This window comes from Sarcophilus harrisii, chromosome 2 (assembly GCF_902635505.1).
Source record: "Sarcophilus harrisii chromosome 2, mSarHar1.11, whole genome shotgun sequence".
NCBI lineage: Eukaryota > Metazoa > Chordata > Mammalia > Dasyuromorphia > Dasyuridae > Sarcophilus > Sarcophilus harrisii.
Window position 1 is genome coordinate 459,743,665 of NC_045427.1, and position 27,896 is coordinate 459,771,560.

At 32.6% G+C, this 27,896-nt stretch overlaps 1 protein-coding gene across 1 annotated transcript in view; it reads right to left on the minus strand.

Annotated features, from left to right (window-relative positions):
* Positions 1–27,896, minus strand: part of URI1 (URI1 prefoldin like chaperone) — a 75,626-nt gene that overhangs the window by 18,312 nt on the left and 29,418 nt on the right. The window contains exons 2-4 of the mRNA XM_031954401.1: positions 14,053–14,087; positions 5,373–5,451; positions 4,289–4,424 (exon numbers count right to left, since the gene is read on the minus strand). Of these exons, the coding sequence (XP_031810261.1) occupies positions 4,289–4,424; positions 5,373–5,451; positions 14,053–14,087 (250 nt within the window). The remainder of the gene's footprint in view (positions 1–4,288; positions 4,425–5,372; positions 5,452–14,052; positions 14,088–27,896) is intronic.

Here is a 27,896-nt window from a genome sequence, read left to right on the forward strand (position 1 = left end):
CTTAGAGTTGTTTAGAAATATGAGAGGTTAAGTGGGATATAGCTAGGAGGAAGAACTTGAATACAGTCTTTCTGATAGCAAGGCTTCTTATCTCATGCCATGGTACCTTCCCAATTATTTTCATTAATTATTTAATCCAAATTATTTTCACGTCCTCTTAAACTTGTTTTCACACAATATTTTAGGGAAAGTAATAAGATACATTTATGCAAGTACCAGGGTTCTATCCCACCCCTTTTTCAGGCATAAAGAATGAATTTTCAAGCCTAATTATATATAAGTGGTATCTTCTACATTTCTATTTTCCCACTAAAGATTAAGTTTTAATAACCTCAAGTTGTACTCAACTTTCCTTGGGCTCAAATGTAGGTAACAAAAGCGACGTCATACAATGATAGCACAAACTAGGAATTATTTACCCACACTGTGAAATCTGCACACACCCAAACAACAAAGCTTGATGCCACTGTAGTTTAGCAATAGCTTGACTACACTTCCGTATCAAAAATGCCCCAACTCATACTAAACCTATCTCCATTTTTAATTCCACAGCTAAATATCATCTTTTAATTCAAAAGCATAATTATTGCATTCTAAAGTACAAGACACCATGCTACAGGAACTTGTCAAAAAAAGTGCCAAATGAATTAAACTAATCAGAAAAAACAAAATTCATTCTGTTCATTCAACAGATACTTGTTGAAAGCCTACTATGTGTAAAGCACTGTGTAATTACCTTTATCTTAAAGACCTACGAACTGATATAAAGAACCCTAATAGGGGCCAGGCTGTTCTATATATTCCATAAGATCTTACCTTATAGCCCCTAGTAAAACGTTGCACACCCCATGGGCACTCAATTAAATATTAATATAGCTGAGTTGAATTATTCATTTGGTTTCCACTACAGCAGCTCCATCTTTATCATCCACTTCCAATTAGGAGACCTGTGTGTGGCCAGGGTGGTCTGTTTTAAAGATTAGAGTACATGAAAAGTTCTTTTTTCAAACATTTCAGTTGTACTAACCAAACTATCTTGCTTCTAAGTACCAAGAAATCAAGTTTTTACAACAAAATTTTTAAAGAAGGCCGAATGCATGTACAGTTTTAAAGATGTATCTGAGAAACATGCAAGCATAGGATAGCAAAATCAGGGCTTCAAATACTTATTTGAAAAACTCAGTTTGAAATATTATTATGATCTGTTGAAATCAGAGTCAAATACCTCTAGAGATACAGAGACCTAGCCTCTTAGCCAATATTTCTAATTCATCGTTTAACTGTTATTGTGATTTAATACCTACCCATAGAACAAAAATTAAAATTCAAATCATTTTTACCTATACATTCTCGTACACAAATGGAACATGTTACTGAAAATATCCATAAAAGAAAGCCTAGTCTCTCAAAATCCTATTTGTCCATTGACAGCCATTATGAAATTAAAGATGTATTTTTCTGGTGGAAAAAATTTATCTCAAAGACAAAATTAAATCCACACTTAAGAAATCCACAAACTTCTACAGAATATATTTAAAGGAAACCGATTTGATGACAAAACTAGGTTACAAAACAAAAAATCCTAAAAGACTAATCTGTAACTAATCTTAACTGATATCAAAAATGTCTTAAGCAGAAGAAGAGGAACACTACTTCAACCTGCAAAATCATCTTGTTGCTTCAGGCTCTTATCAACAGGAAAAGCAGATTAAGGAAATTAAAGTTTTGGCTAAAGTACTAATCAAACTTCCAATTGTCTTTTAACCCTTCTTTCTCTGGTCTTTCCAAATTCATTTTTCTAAAATGAGAAAATATATTTATTGATCTGAAAAATCCTTTTGAGAAGAATTGAAGCCTTCTGACCTCCCATAATTATGTCTTCAAAAATTTAGTATCCAAAGCCAAACTGTTAAGTAGGTTTATTCATTCCTTTCTGCCTCACCTTGGCCAAACACACACAAAATCTATTCTTCAAAATTTCATGTTTATTGAATCTCTCCACAAGTTTAAGAATTAGTTCTCCAAAATTCTACAAGGAATATAATTTCAACCAAATCTTTTGGAAACTGATGTAAAACCACTGACAAAGTTAACATAAAAGATTAAACACATCAAGGATGAAGGTAGAACCCTACATAAGATATAAATTCCATTTTCCTATAAAATGAACCCAAATGGAATCAGTAATATAAATATAACACTGTATATATTCTCAAACATAGGCTAAACAGAAAATTTGAGCTCTCTGTCTTAATATAATTTTAACTAAAATGAACATCTGAATATATATTTTAATTCAAAGGGTTTTTTTTTTTTTGGATGCAAGAGACTCAAAGAACAGTAAAAATGTGGAGGGCTCACTATAATATATCTAAAAACAATTATTTTCTTCAAAATCATTACAAATTAATGCAAAAATACAATTAACACTAACTCATAACAATTTCTCAAACTTATCAATATGTATTCTAAAAATTATCTCATAAAAGCATTTCTACTAATAAGCTAGTGTTTTTAGAAGCTTTATTCAAAGTTACAATTCTTATTTCTTGAGTAATTACATAAATATCTATATACTAGAACTATATCATACAAAAAAAATTCTATTAATTTAGCAGATAAGGGAATATGTTTAAGGTTTTACTCTCTCAAATGTTTATAGAATACACAAACTTTAGTAGTCATGTATGCCACAAGGTATGCAGTGGGATAGAATAAAAAGAATATTCAACTTGGAAGTCAGAAGACTTGTTTGACTTCAAGTCCTGCTCTTGCTACTTAGTAGATGCGTTGATCACTTTATCTCTCTAGGTCTCAATTTCTTAGTCTACAACATAAGAATAAAGAAATCTGCGCAGTATCTTATCAAAACACTATATTATATGTTTGCTGTAGAAAGTGATATAAAAAGCATCTATAACACTCTTTAAAGTGTGCTTTGTAGTTAAGGAAAAAAACACTCTACAAACATAATCTACTGCCTAAACAAATGCTCATGTTACTCTAGATAATATTCACAAGAAAGAAAAATGAGTCAGTTTAAACACAGAGAGGAAGTGATCTTGCCCTTGTTCCTAGAATTCTACTAACAAAATTTATTTTGCAAGCAAAGGATACCACCACTCAACTATTTACATATAAAGAAACTGACTCTTCAGGAAATTTAAATACCTATATCACATACTCTTACTTCACTTATGCAGAAGAAAATTAATGTGTATATGTATTTCTAGAAAGAAAGACAAAGACTATTTGAAAAACAATGTTTTAAAAAACTCTACATATTGGAATGGCTAGACTATCAAAATTAATTATATTTTTCTATGGCTACATGTTGCAAAAACATTAGTTAAAAAATTTCAAAAACCTAATTTTTGAATGAATTTTTCAAATAATAGCTACTTCATATAAAACAAGAGGACTATAAGCAAAGTCAGTCCATTAAAATGAATAGTAACCTAGTTAGGTTATTAATAGTTTTGGAGAGAAACAAAATCGAAACAAGTACGGCATAACAAATGCTTAAGGAAAAAATAGGACAGGAACCTCAAACTACCCAGTAAATAAAATAAAATCATTATTTTAGTTTGAACCTTCCTCTCCACATAGGTTTTAAAGATTTAGTTAATGTAAAGTAAAAATTATAGAATAAAGATAAAACAGGCAATAAATAGGATGATAATTTATGACAATAATGCTAACATTTTTTAAAAACCTAAAATGAAATCAATATTAATAAATGTCTAAAAAGAATTCAACTTATAAAATATTGAGAGGAAATGTATGATTTCTTTTAAATAAAAATGTTTCTTGTGTTTTAAATTTTCTACCTGCATCATGCAGTATAAAAAATAAATCTTCATTGCTAATGTACAAAATTCATTGTACATTCATTGTAATGTACAAATTCATTGTACATTCATTGTATTCATTGTAATGTACAAAAATGACATGAAAAGAAATTCAATGAGTTCTAAGTTTTAAACTACCCATAAGATTTAAATAATACCTAAGTATTCTAATTTCTGAAAATAAATAGAATCATCATTGCCAAAGCCGAAATTTCACCCACCAGTTCAATTTAGTTGCAATAATTCTTGACTAATGTATGAAGGAACTTTCTTAATAATAATTTGTAAATTTGATGGTTTCTGAACCTGTTGCTCGCTCACGTGTGTGTCTGTGCGCATGTTTGTGTGTGTAGGCACATAACTAAAAACACAAGACACACAGACACAGGCACATACATACACAGAGGAATGAAACACCCCCTAAAAGGAATACATACGTTTTTTCCTATGTTCTACTAAACCTACAGCCTGCTTTGCCGAGCATTTGCAAAACCAGTTGTCCCCAAGTAAAACTGTGACTTCATTGGTATTAACAAGCTGTCCTGGCATGAAGGCAAGAGAACCAAAAGGTACCTGTAGTTCAAAAGAAAATAAAAAGCTGTTAAAAATACACACTACAAAGTAGATATATTGTTACCAAATAATTTTAAAAGGTTAAAAATCACTTAAATGAATGTGGTAAATTAAAAAAAAAAAAACAAAAAAAAAAAACTCGCCACAACACAGCTCAACTTCATAGTTGTTTTAATCTAAATGAATGTACAACCAGAGTAAAAAACCAGCACCAATTTTCTATCCCTGGGCTATGATGCTATGATTGTGGTCAACAGATCTTTGAAGAATTTCAACATAAGTTTATGAAATACTGACTCCTAAAACAGACTAGAAATGAAATATTCACTTATGAAGCATCACTCTAGAAATCAGCTTTTATAAAGAACAAAGTGAAAGTTAATTCTAATAAAATAAATGTTTTTATGAAAAACATTTTTTTGAATGGCTCTAACAAGTTTACACATGAAAGAATCATATGTACAAGTTCTTAATTTTGGTTCACGTGGAAAACAAAATGAAGTTTACACCAGAAATACACAGAATAAAAAACTCAAGTTCAGGGAATAAGAATAGATCACTATGTCAATATTAAGATCATTAAGAAAAAAATTAGCAGCACCTTTTTATATAAAAATCAATGTTCCAGAGCTTAATCCTGTGAATTACAAAACATTATGGCCTGTTCTTGCTCTGAGAAACAGGAAATGACTAAGTGCCATATTTCTGTCATAACTGTAGTTTTTTATACAATAGATCTGCATAGCAAATATGTCAAATTTTGCTAGCATTTATGTCATCAGTTCTCATGTCATTAATATGAAAATTTATGACAGACCTCAAAGACAAGAATTGAAGCAAACGTTTAGCTATAGTTAAAATTAATGTAATATTAAGTATTCTTTCAAAATACTTAATGATAATAAAATGATTAATCATGTTACTTAAATTGAAATATACCATACATACCATAATATCGTAAGAAAGTTTATCAGGCAATGTGTTGAGTCTTTCTTGAAGAGCCTCATAGTCATGCTCTACCTTCATCCTGTTGGTAAAAAGAGATTAATTCATTCCTTGTACCAAACACTAAATAAATGTACACAATAAACAAATCTACCAGGAGATAGCCTACCATTTGGTAACCAAATATATTGAATCATTTTTTTTAAAAATTAACAAATCTATTTAAGCAATGGCTCAGACCTACATTAGAACAAAAACTGAAATTCTAGAAAACAAAACTATATACAATCTTTCTAAAAACAGCTGCTTCTCATGATTAAAAAAAAATTTGCTTAGAAAAGAGAGGATGCAAAAAAGAAAAGGCTAGTGATATGATTTTTTAAAAAAGGCTAACAGTGGGACAATGGCAACCTAAGAAACAATTAAATCAGTACTAGTGTAATGAGATGCGAACAAGGACTAAAGAAAGGAAAGATGGCTGACATGAGAATATTCAGGCCTTTTTGAAGAAATTACAGAGGAAGAAAAGAATTAATGCACAGGTTTAGCAACACTTTGAGAGTAAAGAATATTGGTTCTGGAGGCAGTGATTAAAAGAACTGACAGAAAATCTGTGAATTTTATTCAAGTATTGTGAAGAAACATTCACCTGAAAAACTTGGGGAAATTATAATATTTCAATTCCTTAAACTCTCAATTATTTATATCATTTTATGGGTCAGGAAAAATGGAAAAAGAATACAACTTTGAAATTTTAAAATTACATTTAAGAGCACCCCATTATGTACAAAGATATTTATAACAATTATTTTTATAAGGGTGTCTATCAATTAAAAAATGGTTGAACAAATTATGGTACATGAATGTAATGAAATACTGTGCCATACAAAATGACAAAAGGGGTGATTTCAGAGAAACCTGGGAAGAAGTGTATGAACTGATGTAGAGTGAAGTCAGCAGAACCAGAAAAACAACTTCTACAATAACAAAAACACTCTATAGACAATTAACCTTGAAAGAGTTAAGAACTCTGACCAATGTAATGGCCAACCACAATTCCATATGCCTGATGATGATGCATGCCACAACCTCTTGACAAGAATAGTAATGGATTCTAGTACAAAATAAGACATCTTTCTGACATAAATCTGTGAGAATTTGTTTTCTTTGAATACAAGAGTTTTGTTTTCTTTTTATTTCCAGTGAGAGTGAATGATGAGAAAGAGAAAAAATTTAAACATATATATTTTTTAAATTGAATATAGGGCAACCAATGTTCTCGGAATTTAGATGGTATCTAAATTCATTTTTTATCTATTTCTCTCCTCACAGTTAACTCCATTCAGCTCCTCCCTGAAAATCATTTCAAAATAGCTTAAGCAAAAATGTTTTCACCTTCTCTAGATTAGTGGCAATGTTTCAAGAGGGTACTCTGCTAGGATGTAACCAACGAGCACAGAAAGAGTAAATGAGAGTTGAAATGTCCAAAAGAGACAATTAAGTAGAGGTGGTACTGTCAATAGACAGAAATATGAACAAAGCAATTAGGTAAAAATGTCAAACATGCAGGGGAAAAGGGGAGAGGGAAGAAGAGGTAGGGAGAGGCAGAGTCACCAATGAAATATAACTGCTCTCTAATAATGAAATTGAATAAAAATCATGAGCTTACTTATCACCCATTTCTGAACCAACAGTAGTATGATGTTTGATACGAACAACTTAAATTTGTCTATCTGTGGGCCATTTCAAAAATTACTCTCAAAACATCGGAGGCAATGTGGCATAATGGAGTTAAAGTTAATAAAACCAGGATTCAAATCTCACATCAGACACTTACCATGTGGCCCTGCACTGATAAATCACTTCGCCTCTGTGCTTGTTTCTTCCTCATGTGTAAAATAAGCTTAGACTCAATGGTCAGTAAGGTCCTTCTTTCTACCTCTAGATCTATGATCCATTTTTAAAAAGTGTTTGGTACCAATAATCTTAAATTGGATAAGGTAACACACGGGGCAAATTAATATTAAAAGATCAATAAAGATCTTGCAACAAGATGGGTATAAAAATAAAACTAGAACCTACTTTATGTCTAATCTGATATTATTTGTAATATATTTGCACTTTTTTCCTTTAAAATGTGTTCAGAAAAAGCTCAAGAACCTTTCAAAAAGAGCACATAAGACATCTCTGGGGAGTATTTTATATAGAAAATATTGATTTTTCTACAGTGTCTAAAAATGTCTCTTTTTAAATCCTCGGGGGGGGGGGGGAAGGGGAATTACCCACAGGAATCTCTTCCTTATTGAGAAATAAAATTCTTATTATTAATATTTAACTTATTAAATCCACTATGTATTTTTTTTTATTTTTTCTTTTGGGTTATTTATGTATACATTTTGTACAAGTGAAACACCTTGATGATCAGTTAAATGTTGCTCTATTTAGAAAGCAATATTAGAGGTAGCATACATTTCTATTTCAAAGCTGAGGAAAAAAAAGATTCCTCCCCAAAAAATCTTTACATATTCAAAGTTACCAAATGACAATGAAGTTGATATCAGTAAAGAAAGAAAAAAAAATTCTTTCAAAACAATTTAAGTTCTTTAAGTCATCCAATTTATTAAATGGCTTCTGTGTGCCAGGCACTGTGCTACAAATAATTATGTTCTAAGGAATATTACATATATATACAGAAAAGTAGTTAAAATGTGGGGCTGAGTTATTTCTGAAATTTTATTTCTCTTATATTCTCAACAATGTTTTGTTTTGTTTTGTTTTGTTTAACCAGATTAAAACTAAATAAAAGCCACTACCAAAGAAAAAAAGGATATGAGAGGGAAGAGGGAATATTTTAAAATGCTGTCACTGAAGAAAGTAGGCCAGTGAGAGTCAAGCAGTATTCTTGATTAGAAAGAAATCACAACCTCAAGAACTCTTCTAAAGGATGAATTAGTCAGTAAGACAATGTCCAATGTATAATACTTAGCAAAAGTGATCTCTAAATGGTTGCCCTAAATAAATAGAAGACTACAGTTTCTACAATACAAGATCAAAAAGTTAACACTGAGTGTTCATATACTAACACATAGAAGGGTTCTTTCTGTTTTCATCAATATTGTTCTCATTCTATTATTTAATATACTTTGAAAAAGAGAAACTTTTACTTTTTTAATTCAATTTTGTGAATGAAAAATTAAAATACTATAGAGAAAAGATGAGGCTACAGGCAGGAAATGCTAAAATTAGTATTCAAAGACTATTTGTCTCTACTGGATAAATACTGATATTGTGTTTTAAATATATATATATTTCTTTTTTCCACTACCTTTCTTTTGTCTTTTAAAAATAAAAACTTATAATAATGGGGACAGAGAAAACACATTTTAGGTAAATGCAAAATATCTAACTCAGAATATGTTTCATAATATAGTCTCTCATATAATTGCTTTTTCAACTAGACTGAGATTGGACAAAAAAGTTTTGGTAACTGAAACAATACAAATAAAGCTTCAAATCCCTCATTAAGGATTTCAGCCAAGGTACCAATCCACAGAATACATTCTTCACAGAAATAAAGGCATAAAACATTAATAACATTTCTAGGTAGGAGACTTGTACTTTTTTCTTTTGTTGAGGTCCTGCCACTCATACCAGTTTATAAGTCCCCAATTTCTTCTCCCAAAAAAAGGAGGTAGAGATGGGGATGTTGGAGAGGATAAGGGTAAGACTTAACTTTGCAAATCAACACTAATCCCCTAAGAAATGTTTCACTTTTAAAGTATTATAAAAACCACAAAAAACAAGAGTTTCTCAAGTATCTCTGATCATCTTCATGAACACAACTGACAAGAATAAATGTTGGAAGAAAGAACCAAGTTCTACATCACTTGTTTAGTATAAAAGTGACACAAGGATTTCTGGAACTAGTTTAAAACTCCAAAAAAGAAAAGGGAATTAATCACTAAAGCAGTGAGATTGCTAAATTCGATTTTTTTTTTAGAATTGGAAGGACTTGTAAGAAAAACAAGTTGATTGATCTCATTTCCAACAAATCTTATGCCAATTTTTTCATTAACTAAGTTATTTTCTAATATCTTTGCCATAAAAATTTATTTTCCTATACAGAAATAAAATTCAATTTGTTTCAATATTTTATTCAGTTATTAAAGTTTTCTATTTGTTTTGTTATAATTGTTTTTAAAATGAGGTTTTTTAATTTGTACAGTGTGCGCAGTTTTATTTTGCAATATTTTAATCGACTTTAAGTTATGATTTTTCAAAATGCTAAGTTTCATTTAAGGAAGGTTTTTGTTTTTGTTTTTAACTATGGCCAGTAACTATTTAAGAAGGGGCAATTTCATGAAGCATTTCTAGATTTGGACAGGAAAAAAAAATCTCTCTTGCCAAAAGAAATCAAAACTTGCAACTTTTAATTCAACTGAGCAAATATTTTATATTTCAGAACATATATGACAAAGATGCCTCTCACATGTAACAGGATTTAATGATGAAGTGTCACTGGCAGTTTGCGTATATAATCAAGATGTCATCTTTCTCTAAAAACATCTTGAAAAGGTCTATGAACAGTATACAGGGATGGAGGATTAGGAGACACAAGAAAAAAATTTTAAGCTGAATTTTCCTGAAGGAACAAGTATCATGGTTATACTGATAAATAAGAAGAGTTTGAGAATTAAGCCTTGGATATCTTTCTTCCATTGTTTGAAATTATTAATTATGAAAACTAATCTTTTTTCATATTGGTCAACCTTCCTTTAAAAAAAATCAATGTCTTAATAAAGAATAATTTAGATGCATGAAACCTACTGTCAAAAATCTAACAAAATAGAAAACTCAAATTCCTTCTCAAGAAGGCTAAAACTTCTAAGAAATTGGTTTGGTCAAAAGATGTCCATGAATAGACATGTACTTTTTCATTTCTTACATAAATACCTTGGAAAATTTAATAACTATTACTAGAAATACACAAACTAGTCCAAGTATGGTGACTTTCCCGAGAAGCAGTAAATGAAACAAAATTTATAGAGTTAAATTGCTATTTGCAGAAAATGGGATACTAACTTTATCTTAGAAGATTTAAAGAATTTTAAAAAGATGTGTTTCTACAATGTGAACATATAGGTCTTTCTCTTTTTCAAAAATATATATCTACATATTTAACCTGTTGTTATTCTCTGCTCTATCACAACTATGAATAACAATGGCTTATAACCTTTAAGATGTTTGCATAAACTTTTAAATTTTACAAAATGTTTTCCATTCAACTCTATGAGATACATATCCTAAGTATTATTATCCTCATTTTACAGACCAGTAAACTGAGGGTATGAAAGATAAAGTGGCCCTACTGTCACATGGTCATGTCTAAGGTGGAATGAAGACCCTAGTCTCCTGACTCCAAGTCAAGTATTCCTACTGTGCTATTAAAAGACATCATCATCCAATAAAAATAACAACAGGTTATAGTCCTAGGGACTGAATTCCAGCAGTTCTATCTCTTACATAAAATACATATAATCAGCTATTTGTGAATTCTTGGCAATTTCTCCTTCTTGACATCTCATCTTTAAAATCAGGAAAACAGTACTGTACTACTTACTTGTTGAACAGAATGAAAGAAAAAAATAGATGAAAAGTTAAAAAAAAAAAAACTCACAAAAATAAAAAATTAAATAAAGGTCTATCAGGTAAATTTAGCAAATACTCTTGTACCCTCCAAAACAGACCAGGAACTTGATAAAATAAAGGTATTGTAAGTACAAAACTCACCTTTCTACTACATTTTCATGGGGGCAGCTAAGTGGTACTATATAGTGCACCAAGCACTGGGACCGAGAGTCAAAAGACAGAACTTCAAATTTGACCTCAATCACTACCTGAGAAACTGAATAAGGGGGTGAATCTGTTTACGTCAGTTTCCTAGCCTTTAAAGTGGAAATGATAATAGCAGCCATCTCTCAGATTGCTGCAACAATCAAATAAGACTTAATACAGTACTTGGCACATAGTAGGAACTATGTAAATATCATTATTGTCATTATTATTATACAAAACCAACATCAACTACATGTCACTTTTAGAAAATTTGGAAAATTTAACATTAGTATCTTCAATACTTGTAAAATAAAAGTAAAAAAAAATATCTGTTTCTTAAAAAATGAATAAAATATTATTGTAAAAATAAAGCTGTGCCATACTATATTTCCCTCAGTTATCCATAACAAAAAGAAGTGACACAGGTTGTAAATAAGATTTTCTCAGTAAATTTGTCTTCCTAATTTGATTTTGCTTTTAACCTAAACTTAGTTTATATTCACTGAACAAAGGTCAAATGATAGAAAAAGGCAATTGAAATAAAAGGCAATGGAGAAAACTTCACTGAGTATAGTTCAAAAGGTAATCACTGTCACAAAACCTTTATTTTTCCTACCAAGTGACATATAATATTTGAAAATGCCTTTGATAAGTAAAAATAACAATTTAAATAGTGACAAATAAATATTCCTTAAAAGAAATTTAATAATTGAAAATAGTCTCATGTCACCTAAACCAAATCTGATGAATAATTTGAATGATCAGACTAATACATTTTTGATTGAAAGAGGATTTCACAAAAAATGTGTGCTGGAGTACTATAATGGGAGGAAAAAACAAGTTATCATTGGACCAAAGATTTCCAAACAGAATCTCTCAAATACTTAAGAATTTCTACAAAGAGAGCCTGATTAACCATTTCTCCTTGGTGGGATGAATCCTAGATGAACAGTGGCATTGATATCAAAGAAAAAATTAACAATTTGTTTTTAACAAATAACTTTTCTTGGTTCTTATAAATTTTGGAACTTTTCACCGAAAGCTTTGAAGCCATGTTTGCAGATAATACTAAACAAAGAATTGTGTTTAAACCAAGAAATTAAATTTTCTAGAAAAATATTTTGTCCTCTGAGAGATCAAAATTTACCAAATTCAATCTTAATGAAATATTGTATATACAATGCTTTAAAGCATTATTGAACCATTACCTATCAGCTATTATCTTCATTTTTATCATGTTCCACCTCTTATTTTACTATAACACCTTTGCAGCAATTTTATGTATTCAGCTTTCATTTTTGTATTACCAATTTGAGTGCCATATGTTGATTGATCTTATCAACCAGTGCCTCATGATTACATTTCCTCATTTCTTTAAACCATTTCTGCCAATCAGAACTCTTACCTTAGTTTTAGCTCACTCCATAAGACTTAACATACTATTGTGGCAGATTAGCTTTAACCACACCAAATTTGATACTTTACCACATATAAAAAAAGAAAAGATTCATTTCTATGCTAATACAAAAGATTCACTTATACAACAAAGTTAATACTAAATTAGCTAACCCTGGAAATTCTATTACTCTAAAAATAAATTTCTAACAAACATGAGGGATAAAATTTGGAGGGGGAAAAAGGATTCACTCTTAAGCCAGAACTTGTATTAATCTTGTCAAATTTATATGGAAAAGCCATATAAGGTGCTCCAAAATAAAGGTACATTATAGAAATGTTGACAGATTTAACTGTAGCACCAGTGGGCACAATGATAATGCTATTCTTATTGAAAATTAATGCAGCCTTTGAATATATATGTGTAGAACTTATTAGTTTTAGATTATTTTCTGCAAGCAAATAGTCAAAATTTAATATGATGATGTATACAGATTGCATTGATTTTTTGCTCTTATCCAGTGCTTGCAGACTTTGTGCATTTAAACCAAAAAACATTTGATATACACTAACTATAAATTATTTCCTTGGAGATCTCTCAGGCATGAAGAAAAAGCCTCTTAAAATAAATTTAAAATATTATATGCTTGATGGTGTATAACCAAAGGTTTAATCTCACCACTAAGGGGAAAGGAGGGGGAAGGGGGGCAGTTCCTATGATTCTGCAATAACCCTGGAGACAATAATCAAGACAGCTCCCGTTGTTCTTTCAGTAAAATCTTGGTAAACACAGCATGGCTATATTATAATTTGATATCTGTAAAATCAACTGCTATACCTCATGGTAACTCATAAGATTTCATTTTCCTTTAAATAGTATATTTTCCTGATATATTATATGTATGTATTATTTATCAAGCATATGTCTTATTAACTACAGATTGGCACATAAAAATAGCAAGTAACTCCTACCTCACTTCTCCAGTAATCTCCCTCCACCAAATCTGTTGTCCTGAGAGAATGCCGAGACAGGATAGAAATTTGTAGAATTTCCTAAACTTTGAAAAAATGTATCCCATCCCATGTGCTTATTCAAAAAAAGATTCTCATATTCTTCTCTACCTCACAAGAACTTCTCTCAAAACAGACCATTACTAATTATTAATCAGATTCAAAAAATGGTTCAATATTCTTTCTATATTACTTATATTTTTTACTTTTTAAAAGAGAGCAATTAAGGAAAAAATATTTCACTGAACTTCAAAATATGTGAACACAGTCAATGTGAGCAAATAAACATCTGAAAAGGATAAATCACAATAAAACACCACCACCAAATAGCATTTAATAACTATAATACTAAGAAAATGTAATAGTCTATATGTTTTATTTTGCTAAAACACAGGTTACTTTGTAAGTATTTTACACGTGTAATCAAACAGTTTTCACTTACCAGTGCTGGATCTTTTCTTGGCAGCCAGTGACCACCTGTCATTAAAACAGATAACTGCTCATGAAAAAACAAGGCTCAGCACACAGCTGCAATGTCACTGTATCAGAAAACTACAACAGCAGCTTCACAGATTTCATAGCAACTCTATGGACATTTTTATTTGTCAATGCATTGGGAAGTGAATGTTAGTCTTTAAGCAGTGTACTCTATCACAACACTCGAATGCAGGCTGATAACTGCAGGACAAATTACAGCTTTCCACTTCATATTGGGGTACAATACCTGCTCCATAACTATTAAGTGACATGATGTAAGATAACTAGGATTTTGCACAATCTATACACCCATTTTCAGTGTTACATATTTTACAGAATACAAAACTGTTATGAATAACAAGATACAAATGTAAATCCATACTTCCTCAGTAAGAAATATAAATAAGACAATAGTGAAACTGTTTTATTTTATCAGTACATCTCCAAGTATTCTGACCTGTAATTTTTATTCTGAAGCATTAAAAATTAATTTATCAATGTTATTCTGCTACTTTTTCAGGAATATATATTTAGAATAAAGACACACTTTGAACAGCACATTTTTCCCCTTGAATTCTTAAACCTAGATCCCTTAAGAGACTAAACACAAATCTTAGAATGTTTCTAAACATATCATTTTGCCATTTAAAACTATTATAAAACATTTCTATTATACTTCTCTGACTGGGTAAAACAAGCAGAGAAGCTATTTGTTTTCCTGGTCTGGTTGAATTAAAATCATCTCTTTTAAAAAACATGCTTGATCATAGTAAAGCACTCTCAAAATTTTAGATAAAGTATGCCCAAATATGGCTCGGCTAACGCTAACCAAAAGGACCAGGAAAATATATAAAAAAACTGTACTGAAACGGAAGACCCTTTTTTCCCTATACTTTTATCTATCTAAATTAACAATTTGAAGAACTTCAACACTATGATCTTTATTTAACAAATGAATCTAAAAATAATAAAAACAATACTAAAATCCCTGAGACACACCATCAGATGTCTACCAATATACATAAAATATATTTCATCCCAAACTACAAGAATTTTTAAGCTTTCTATTAAATTCCTATATTTTGACAATTCTTAACATAAATGTTCTCCTTTACTATCTCTTAAATGCAATAGCAGTAGTAACATAACGGCAATACTATAAAGCAAAATCTATAAACATAGACCTAACCACAGTACTAATTCAGAATAAAAAAATCAGCTTTAAAATGAAGCTTCCCAGTAAGTATCAATCATGTAGCAATACTTAATAACAGTGGTAATATATAATAGAGTACTGGCTTTACATGTGGAAGAGCTAGGATAAACCACATCAATCCATTTCACTGTTTCAGATTTGATAGTGATTATAAAACAAACAGAATTAAATGTAAATTGAAAAAAAAAAAAGAAATCTTTATGAAATCCTTCTTAAAAGTTCTTATTTAATTGGCCCATTAAAAGATGAGACTAAAAACAAGACAGGATGCTTTCCATTCCCAATGCACATCTTTCCATGCATGAAGTGAGCTAAAAGCACAAAAAGAAAAGCCCTGCAAACCATAAGAGCACCATGTTCATTAACCTCTACATGATAATCCTTTCGTAGCTGCATATTAACTAGTTACATATTCATAATCATTTACATTATTTAAAGGACCTTCTATGAAATTTTCTAGACTATATCCATTAGCAACAATGTTAAAGGTTATAGAAGATAGTCTACTTAATGTTTCCAGGAAGACTTTTTAATTAGTAAATATGTAAATTAGATACATATGCTTTTAATGTTTAAAAAACAAGCCATTGATTAGGATAGCATCCATCTATCTATCTATATAACACACACACACACAGTCCCCTTTTTCTTCCCCCCCAAAAGAAGGACATCAATCAATTTTAATTTCATTTTTCCTTTCTGAAATAAGCAGGTAGATACTAAAGATAGGACAAATAACCTATTTAGTGTTTCTCAGAAGAAAAATTTACCACCAAAAATTCCTTTACATACAGCTACAACCAAACTATCTGCTAATGAGATAAAGTATTAAAAGAATCAGATGAGAAAGAAAGCATTAGCTAAAAGTAGTCGTAGAGCAGGTCAAATTCTGAGAACTGAGAAAGATAATACTAACATTGACCAAGTAAATTTCCCCAAGTAAAAGGGGAATAAAAAAAGAGAAGGGGAAAAAGTTTTGTAATAAATATTTTGAATAATTTTTTAAATTTAAAGGTTTTTTGTTGTTCTTGGCAATGTATTTCTGGAGCAAAGGATTAACTATTTTGTTTGGGGTGAAGATTTTTTTTTTTTACTCTTCTACAATGCTGCCTAAGGGAAAAAAAAATTTTAAAGGAGGAAATGATGATACCTGAATATACCTGATTTGAACAGTAACAACCACTTGATTTCTTGATGAAATTTAAATAATTTCATGAAACTGCAACTCATTTCTTCTAAAGGGGAACACAGGTTCATTCATTTACATATAAAAATAAACACAAGTGACTTAATTATAGAAAAGCAATTAGTGCAATTTTCAATTTGTTTGTACAAATAGCTGTATCATTTGGCAATAAAGTAATGAGACTGATTTTGTGTCAAACCCAATTCTGTTTCATTACTATGTAGTCAACATATATGTTTTATATTTATACAAAAATTATTGTTATATAAAGTGCCACTAGGAACTATTTTTAAAAGTTAAAACCTAGTAAATGTTCAAATCTATTTTCATTAGTGTGAAGCTTTTTATCAATTATAGTAAGACATTACTAGTAACTACTACATGACAAAACTGTTCAACCATAAGAAAACTGACTAAATTACCTTCTATTTGGTTACATTCAACCAACATTTCATAGTGTACTAGAACCAATACGACAAAGTCAGAAGATAAAGGTTTTAGTATCAACTTAATTCACTACTTATAAAGCTATACAGCTAACTAACTGTCTTTAGGAAAGTCATTTCCCCTCTTCTAAATCTGTGGCATAAGTCTTCCATTCAAAGCATATCTTCATCCATCCATATCTTTCAAATTGGAAGATTTAGGAATTGAATAGGCCTCAAGAACCATCCAGTCACCTTTTCTTTTATAGATAAGGAACAAAAAAGACCTTATAAGGAAGGTCCAGGGACAGTAAATAGGACAGCTAAGATTTCAACTGAGGTTCCCCGGCTATGAAATTCAGTCCTCATGATCACTGGCATATTCCCAGCCACCCTCTACACTCCTCAACCAAACACATCAAAATAAATTGGTGGTCACAATCTTCTGATGAAACTTTCCAAATTTGGCCAAACTAGTTCTCAAAAGACCAACCAAGCTTTCTAATTTGATAGTTCCTGTCAGAGATTGTATTTCATTCATCTGTATACAGTGTGAGAATCCCAGGGTCATCCTCTTTACCACAATAAGAGGCCCTCTAACTTCTCTGGGGGAAAGTCAGATCATGATTTCACTAGTATAATAAATGTCCCCTTATCAATGCACATCAATATCTGTTCTACAATTTAAAGTTTAAGAGACACTTACAAACATAATACATAAATGTCACTAAGCTCCCTTTACTAAGGAACAACCTCGGGCAGCTAGGTGGTGCAGTGATTATAGCACCAGCCCTGAAGTCAGGAGCACCACCTAACTTCAAATCAGAGTTCAGACACTTAACACTTCCTAGCTGTGTGACTCGGGCAAATCACAACCCCAAATTCCTTCAATGCTGGGGGGAGAGAGAGAGAGAGAGAGAGAGAGAGAGAGAGAGAGAGAGAGAACCTCATAGTTAAATTTACAAAAAAAATTTTTATTTACAAACTCACCAAAAAGTTAAAATGTCTCTATTTTTAATTTTACAAGGTAATTCAATTCAAACACATGGAAAGCAACCAGTTTTAGTTTAATGTATGTGTGTGTGTGTGTTTATGTATGTATGTATATTCTAGACAACACATACATATATATTTTGAAGGACCACAAGGGGGCATCGACCTATGAGTTTTCCATGCTAAATAAAACACTACAGTGGTACCACAGGTAAAAAATAAATCAAGATATCCACTTAGAAAAGTTCTAAATAATACAGGCTAAGTATTTGTGCATCTCCTCCAAAGCCATTTTTAAGATTTTTCAATTATTCTTTAAAGATCTGATGAAATGTTAGTTTTTATACTGTTTTGATCAGTTTTCTATAATTAAATGGTTTGACTCTTTGTAACATGTATTCTTAGTACTGACATTGGAATATCTTACCAATTAACTGAGACATTTTATTACCAAAACTTTAGCTACATTTTAGCATAAATGAAAAATATTTTAATTGACATTTTTGCAAATAATGCTTTCACAACACATATTCACTACAATAAGTTTGGAGGCATTTTCTTTTAAAACCATGATATAGTTTTTTAACTGATTTAAAATAAATCTCTAAGTATCTTGCCTAGGAGACATTTACCCGAATACTGAAAACATTCTGATGATGTGAACCCTCAGAGTATATAATATGCAATTTTATCCAAAACTTACCTAGAACAAAACAAATTCAAAATCTCAACATCTAATGTATGTCTCTTATTCTACGGGGTTTCCATCTCTTTTGTGAACAGCAGATTCTCCAACCATTCAGGTATTTCTTAGTTTTATACAAAGTTTTACTTGCATCTCTCTTTACTCCCTATGTTTTTTGACAGAATCTAGCCATTCTGTGCATCTTTCCTTCTTTCAGTATCATCTCCTACATAGTCCTGAGCACTTCAAAAAATGTATAGTTCCTTCTGTATTACTACACATCTTGCTGTGTTAATTAATATCCATTCCTTTTTTCTCTTACTGTACAAACTTAGAATCCTATGAATGTAAACATCTTGATTGTGTGTGTGTGTATTTAAAAGCAAAGAAACAGATATTAGTAGGAAAGATTTCTAATGCTCTTTGGATAAATAATTCAATTATCTACAAATCAAACTGACTATAAAGATTTAAATCATATTTACTCTTAAATCTCAAAAACATGAAGTAAAACTTGATATGATCACTGCTAAGAGTATTAAACTAATGTAGGAAAGATATGTGCTTTTTCAAGAAATTGTTAGATTGACAGTAGATCTAAATGCATTATAAATTCTTAAATGTATTGCAGAGTATCAAAGGGCAATTCGTGACAAGTGTACCAAGTAGTAACACTCAATAATATTAAATGCATAACAAATTATTACATACAAAGAGTAAGCTCACTGAGTAGATGAGCTGTATTACATAATGAAGAGAATGGTAAAGGGTTTGGGTTTCTCATAACTTTGTTACCTGCCAGGTCAAAGCTATTAATATGGATAAAAATTCAAAATTTAGAAAAATTAAACTATTATTAAATCAAGGTGAGAAAAGGTAAGATAGACTGGGAGCTTTTTAATTTAGTTTAATCAAATATTATTCACATTCTTAAAATGCTAATAATTACAGATTTTAAGCGTGCTAATTTAGTGATAGTTATAAATTTCTATGTGAATTTCTGGCAGTTAAAAATTAACCATGCCTCTGTATAATGGCCAGTGAATGCTGATGTTCACTACTGACTAGACTACTTTAGGGATGTTAAGCAATTTATCAAGACACACAATGAATTAGTTCCCTTTATTAATGCAGTTATAAGTGAGATTCTTGAAAGGCAATCTGGCACAGCAGACAAAACACTGGAACTATCACCAAAGTGGGACAGCTAGATGGCACAGTGGAGAGAGTACTGGTCCTGAAGTCAGGAAAGCCTGAGTTCAAATCCAGCCTCAGACAAAGTCACATAACCCAAAATTGCCTCTAACACACACACACACACACACACACACACACACACACACACACACACACACACACACACACAAAGGAAGTAACACCAAAGAGACCCAAGTTCCATCAGACTTCTCACATATAATTAGGTATATGGCTATGATGGGTCAGTAACATAAAACTGACATTCAGTTTACTCATCTGTGTAAAAAAAAAAAAAAAAAAAAAAAACATACTTATAGTATAAACATCTAAAAGTAGTTGTGAGGATCAAAAATATGTATAAACCTTAAAATACTACCTGTCATTTGTCATTGTTATACATTTGAACAGTTCATTTAGCTTGTAAACTAAACTGAACTACATTGTTCATCCAGTCTAACCCCTTCATTTTACAAATGTATAGATTTTATAGATGAAGAAATTGAAGTTTTGTTAAGTCCCTAACAGCTATACCAATCACAGATCTACTCACTATCCTTATCTTTAAAGAGCAGAAATTTGAATTATCTAATGAAATAAGGTTCTGTAAGGTTTAAAATTCTGAGTATTATTTAATAGCAATCATAAAATCTAATCTTAGGCAGAATGCAAAAGTCATAGAACACAAGGCTTATCAAGGCAACAGAGTATAAGTAGCCAAGTACAAATTCATCATCAATATCAGAAAACTCTTAAACAGCCTATAGACAATGGATCATTTGTTTCATTTTCAGATACGGAGAACATACTTAGAGTGCATTTTTTTTCCTTAAAAGAAATACAAGGGGCAGCTAGATGGCGCAGTAGATAGAGTAGCAGTCCTATAGTCATAAGGACCTAAGTTCAAATCCAACTTCAGGCACTTAACACTTCCTAGCTATATGACCCTGGGCAAGTCATTTAATTTTGCATTGCAACTGCATTGCAAGAAAAGAAAAGAAAAAGAAATACAATTTCTTAGAGCAGATATTCTTCTAGATAGCTCTAGATCCATGGCTCATGATCCCAAATGGGAGGAAAATATATCAATTTACAAAGTATCAAGTTATAGAGTTATTTAAGTAGAGCTCAAAGATATGCTTTGGATTGTCTATTCAAATCATTTCATTTTACAGATGAGGAAACTGAGATCTTGTAATGGTCCAGAACTCTGGAGAAAAATACTTAAGACTCAGTATGACTGATTTAGTCCTACAACAAGGTGTTAACTCAGTGGAATTAATAATACAATGGTTAGCTAGTTTAACATGAGAGTTCTCTAGTTCAGTATGATTTCTCTAGTGATATACTGATTGGTTTATACTCAGTATACCAAAATGATTTAATTGTAATAGAGTATGTAAGAGGCCAGACTTAGAAGGGGACTAAAAGGACCTGGAACAGACTCGGGGAAAACAGAGGATTGGAGGCTGGAGCACAAGCTCCCAGACTCGGGGAGACTTCAAGACAAGAGACTGTGTGGTGGTTCTCCTGCCTCCCCCACAGAAACCAAGACACATTCTGGAGGACCTCCAGAAAGCTAGCCCAGGCCCCAGGCAAGGAGACAAGACTGTGAAGGAAGATTTCTGGACTTTATCTCTGGCTATTCTCATAGTGATTACTCTGCTGAAATGAAGGCTGGTCCAAAGACTTCTAGAAAACTAACCCAGAACATTACAAAGTCCAGTGATATGAATTAACATATAATCATATAATAAGTGGCAAAAATAAGACTGAAACCCAAGTCCTCTGAATTCAAATGAATCATTTTCTCCATTATATGTAATAAAATTTAAATTTCTAACCCAGACATTCCAGACTCTACAATCCAACAACAGTCCCCCAGAAGAAGCAAAATACCTATCACTCTAGGTCTCGGCTTCCAAGAAACTGAAGTAATCATTCTTATGTTCTCAGAACTAGTCCCCAAGTCTGAAGTGCCTAAGGTCCTAAAAGGACTCCATCTTGAGGACAAATCCCAGTGAATAATAAAACCTACAGGAAGTCATTCTCTAATGATAAGCTACCTCCCTTTATCAATGATTACAAAGCTTCAACTGTCTAACTCAATTACACTCAATATTCTACTCTAAAACTACCCATCCTTTCTACTGTACTCTCTCTACAATGCAGAAAGCAAACCTACTTTCGTCTTAAATCTTTTCCCATTCATTCCATTTTCTGGCTCTCACTGAATCTAAGACTGCTCCTGATATGCGGGAAAGATTCCAATCTTTGATTCCCAACCCCCCCTAGTTAATATAAATTACCCTTTGACTCACAAATCCTGGTCCCTTTGAATTCCAATAGAAGATCTGGATCTGTCCCAGCCCCACCCGGATCTGAGCCAACTTTGGGGCTACACCCCAAAGCCCCTTGAGCTAAGTCTCCAACTTAAAAGGCCACTCCGGGAACCCCTCTTTGCAGAGATTCCAAACATGCCAGCCATGTGAGGACCCTCTGTCCACTGGACCCTCTGTCCAGTGCCCTCTTTATCTCTACCTTCACCCATCTCCTACTTCTAAACTCAATAATAAACCTCTTTTATCAATCTAGCTCTCTGGGCCAATAAATGCTTTTATTGGGAATTCCGCGCCGCTACTAGACCTCATATACCGCAGTATCCTTGTGCCGAATCCAAGGGGGTCACAGGGGAACTCTGTTTGACTCTCTGTACCCCAAACCTGCCACTAGACCTTAACTAAACCCTAATTTCATTTAGGTACCCCAAATCTAGACCTCAACATTTGGTCAACACCTCAACTCTCCTAATGATAGTGACTACTTGCAATCCCCAGCCCTGCCAATTAATTACCTGAGATAAAGAATTTGAAACACTTTGCTACACACTCATCATCACTACGTCTAGCTCCTTCCCTTTTACCATAATTTGGTACTTCTCCTTTAAGATTCACTCAATACTTTTTGTATTATTTTGACTCTTTGTAAACAAAAAAAGGTTTTCTTGGCAAAGATGCTGGAGTGATTTGCCATTTTCTTCTCCAACTCATTTTACATTTGAGTAAGTTGAGGCAGATAGGTTAAGTGACTTACCCAGGATCACACAGATAATAATGTCACATTTTAATTCAGTTCTTCCTGACTCCAGATTTGGAGTCACTACCCTACCTAGCTGCCCTGGCTCCCCATCTAAGAATTCAACATTATCTCCCATAGGACAGACAGGGATATTCACTCCACCTTTATCTACCAAAATTCTGGTGGCTTCCAATCAAAATTCTGGTAGTTGTTGTCTACCTGCCTCCAGAACACAATTCTTTTCTCAATGAGTTTAATTCCTGGCTCACAATTTCTTCTCAACTCCTGCCCTCATACTAGGGAACTTCAATATATATATTGATGCTCCCAGAAACACCCTAAAAGCTCCTCAATTTACACATTTAACATGGATTACTCCACTCCAGCTCAGCCACATACAGAGATGATCACCTACAAAAGCACTACTATTTTCATGAATTCGGAAATTCCCTTAATCACAATCTATTTTCATTCCCCAGCTTTCTCTACTTCACAAAGCCAGACCCTATTTTTTTACCTCCTACCAGGGGAAGAGAGGCAGCTGCTTCTGTGAGTAGATTTTGGAACCTGAAGTCATCTTTCTGATTTCAAGTTTGGCCTCAGACAATAGCTGTGTCACCCTGGGCAAACCACTTCCATTCTGTTTCCTCATGTGTAAAACAAGCTGGAGAAGGAAATGACAGAGCCAGTAGTATCTCTGGCAAGAAAATTCCAAATGCAGTTATAATTAGACCCAATGAAAAGAACTGAACAACAATCTCTAATTCCTTCCAGTTTTTCCGCATCAATCCTATACTTTTCTCTATTTCCAATCTTGACCCCTTGGTGAATCACTACATTGTCCTCTTTTCTTACTTTATGTCCTTTACCCCCTTATCTTATGATCTATCTTGTCCTGCCCTGCATAGCATAAGGCTATGATCAGCCTTAGATCATTCCTAACATTCACTCTTTGCTCTTAAACACTGAAAAAAGCTGGAAATTAAGTCTACTACAAATTTATGTTAATATGACTTTAACTGGACTGTCAAAAGATCCTTCTCAACTAAATTATGTCAACCAAAATAGTATTTTTTCCAAAATCTTTTCATCCCTCCTCAGACTTCTCATAATCTGTCTTTTCTCACCTTTCTCAACTGAAAATTTTGTCTCATATTTAACAGGAAAAAAAACAGACTATTCATTCCCCATGAACTCCTTTCTCTTCCCCCTCCTCATCTTATATCAACCAAATGTCTTCTGCAACTATCTCCTCCCCTTAACACATTTCAAATGAAGAGTCTGGTCCTTGACCCTTCTTCCTTATCATAGAGAACTCATCTACATACATAAGTAATATCCCCTCCCCCACCACCTTCCATCCTGTATTCTCCAACCAATTTCTCCCTATCTATATGGTATTTTCCTACTGCCCACAAACATGTCCATATCTCCTCCATCTTTGCAAAATCCTTTCTTGATTCATCTATTACTACCACCTGTCAAACCATCTGTCCTTTTCGTTTAAATTCCTTGAAATGTTTTTACTAGTTATCCTTTCCTGTCACTTTGTCTTTCTTTAAAGACTAACTTCCAAACTCGCGAATCAAAACTGTTCTTTAAAAAGTTATTAACAATCTCTTCATGGCCAAATATAATGGTCTTTTTTCAATCATCACCTTCTTGACCTTTCCAAATCTTTGATACTATTGATCACCCTGTTCTTAAAACTCACTTCTTCCTAGGTTTTCAAGATAATACTCTCTCCTGGTTCTTCTCTCACCTTACTGAGCATTCTATAGAGTCTTTTTTTGTTGGCTCTTCATTCAGATAAAGCACATTAACCATAGGGTTCTAAAGGAGTCTGTTCTGGGCCCTCACCTCTTATCCAGCTATATTATTTCACTACCTAGATGGCAGAGAGTGACCTCCTCTCAAACCAACAGTAGATTAAGCCTAGTGAGTCTAATGAGCCCAGATCGCTGCACAGGGAGACTAGAGCAAGAAGCTGGGGTGGGGAGCCAGAACACTGCCGCTTCCATGCACCTGGGAATCTTCTGTGAGGCACTTAGACTACTCTGTCCTGGTTGCAAACAGGTGGTTTGGCAGACTTGTTATAAAAGGCAAATTGCAAAAAAACACTGAGCCCCAGAAGAACATGGTTCCTAGCTTCGATTACCCAGCACCAGATGTCAATCAGCAGAACTGCTCCAAGGCAAACTAAAGCAGCTGTTGCTCCTTTTTTAAGAGCAGACCTCAATCTCTAAAAAAATTGAGCAAAAAAACAAAATGAACTCTCACCATAGACAGCTTTTATGGAGGGATGAAGAAGGAGGAGGGGGAAGATGTGGGAGGGAGAAGAAGGGGGAGAGGGAAGAAGGGGAAAAGGAAGAGAGAGGGAGAGGGAAGAAGGGGAAAAGGAAGAGAGAGGGGGAGGGAAGGGGAGATTAAGAGAGAAGGGGAAGAAGGGGGAGAAGAAGAAAGAGGAGGAGGGAAGGGGGAAAGGGGAAGGCGGGAAGGGGAAGGAAGGAGGAGGGGAAGAAGGAGGGGAAGAAAGAGGGGGAGGGAGGGAGGGAACAAACTTCAAGTCCTGAAGTTCCTAAAGGCAAATCAACTCCAGATGAAGCCCCAAAGGGAGATATGAGCTGGTTCCCCATTTCACAAGACTTTCTTGGAAGAATGCATAAAGGATCTTAAAAGAAAAATGGGAAAGGGGGGGGGGGGGAAGAGAGCATTGCAAGAAGGGATAGGAAAAGCATATAACTCCCTACAAAATAGATTTGATGAAATGGAAAAAGCATATAATGCCTTACAAAACAGATATGATAAAGATAACAATTTACTGAAAACCAAAATTTGTGAAATGGAAAAAAAAATGCAATGAATAAAACAATTTAATTGGCCAAATACAAAAGGATCTAAAAAAGGTAACTGAAGAAAATAATACACTAAAAATTAGAAATGAACAAATAGAAGTGAATGACTCAATAAGACTTCAAGAACCACTCAAACAACAAAAAAAAATTAATAAATAGAAGAAAATATGAAATACCTCATAGGAAAAATAACTGACCTGGAAAATAGATTTAGGAGAGACAATCTTAAGGGTTATTGAACTTCCTGAAAGCCATGATGAAAAAAAGAACTTAGATATTATCTTGCATGATATCATGAAGGAAAAACTGCCTTAATGTCTTAAAATCAGAAGGTAAAATAACCATTGAAAGAATTCACCGATCACCTCCTGAAAGAGATTCCAAAATTAAATCCCCAAGGAATGTTGTGGCTAAATTTCAGTACTATCACACCAAAGAAAAGATATCATAAATAGACAGAAAGAAACAATTTAAATACTGAAGTCATAATTAGGATTACCCAGGACCTAGCACTTTCCACCTTAAAATATGAAAGGACCTGGAATGTGATATTCTGAAAAGCAAAGGAACTTGGATTACAGCCAAGAATAAGCAATCCAGTTTAAAATGAGCATTATCTTTCAAGGAAGAAGATGGACATTGAATGATATAGGTGAATTTCACCTATTTCTAATGAAAAGACCAGAACTGAACAAAAAATTTAATCTCCAAACACATAATTCAAAAGAAGTATAAAAAGGTAAAAAGGGAAGAGCTCTTGATAACTATATTTCTGTTATGGGTATATTTAAGAGAGTACAGGTATAATTTGATTTTATTATGATAATATGAAAAAGAAACGAGTTGGAAAGGGGATCATACTGGAAAAAGAAGGAAAAGAAAGTAAAATAAGGGAAAGAACCTATTATAATTAAGGGAAAAAAGGAAGGGGGATGAACATTGTGTAAATCTTACTTCATCAAATTTGGCTCAAAGAGAGAATATCAGACATAGTTGGTTTCAGAGAAACTTGTCTCAACTTACAGGGAAGCAGGAGGAGAAAGAGGAAAAGAAAGGGAAAGACTAATAGAAAGGAAAACAGAATTATTAGGGGAAAGGTATAAAAAAAAGGGGAGGGCTGTTTAAGGAAGGTGGTTATCATAATCAAAATACTGGGTAGGAGGGAAGGGGGAAAGGAAAGAGAAAAGCATAACTTAGGGTAAATAAGATGGCAGAAAATACAGAATTAATTACTTTAACTGTGAATGGGAATGGGATGATCTCGATCATAAAACAGAAGCGGATAACAGGCTGGATTAAAAGGCAGAATTCTACAGTATGTTGTTTACAAAAAACACATTTAAAGCAGAGTGATACAGAGTGAAGGTAAAGGGGCTGGAGCAGAATCTATTATGCTACAGGTGAAGTAAAAAAAGCAGGAGTAGCAAGCCTGATCTCAGATCAAGTAAAAGCAAAGATAGATCTAATTAAAAGAGATAAGGAAGGAAACTATATTTTACTAAAGGGTACCATAGTTAATGAAGCAATATCAATATTAAATATATACGCACCAAGTGGTAAAGCATCCAAATTCCTGGAGAAGAAGTTAAGAAAGATGCAAGAAGAAACAGACAGCAAAACTATACTAGTGGAAGATCTCAACCTTGCTCTCTCACAACTAGATAAACCGAAACCACAAAATAAATAATAAAGAAGTTAAGGAGATAAATAAAATATTAGAAAAATTAAGTATGATAGGTCTTTGAAGAAAATTGAAAGGAGTTTACTTTTTTCTGGGCAGTTCATGGAACCTAAACAAAAACTGACCATGTATTAAGGCATAAAAACCTCAAAATCAAATACAGAAAGGCAAAAATACCAAATGCATTTTTTTCAGATCATAATGCAATAAAAATCACATGCACTATAAGGCCAGGAGAAAATAGACCAAAATTTAATTGGAAAATTAAATAATCTAATCCTACAGAATGAATAGGTGAAACAACAAATCACAGACACAATCAACAACTATTTCCAAGAGAATGGCAATAATGAGACAACATACCAAAATCTGTCGGATGCAGCCAAAGCAGTTATAAGGGGAAATTTTATATCTCTAGATGCTTACTAGCATAAAACAGAGAAAGAAATGATCAATAAATTGGGCTTACAACTAAAAAAGCTAGGAAAAAACAAAT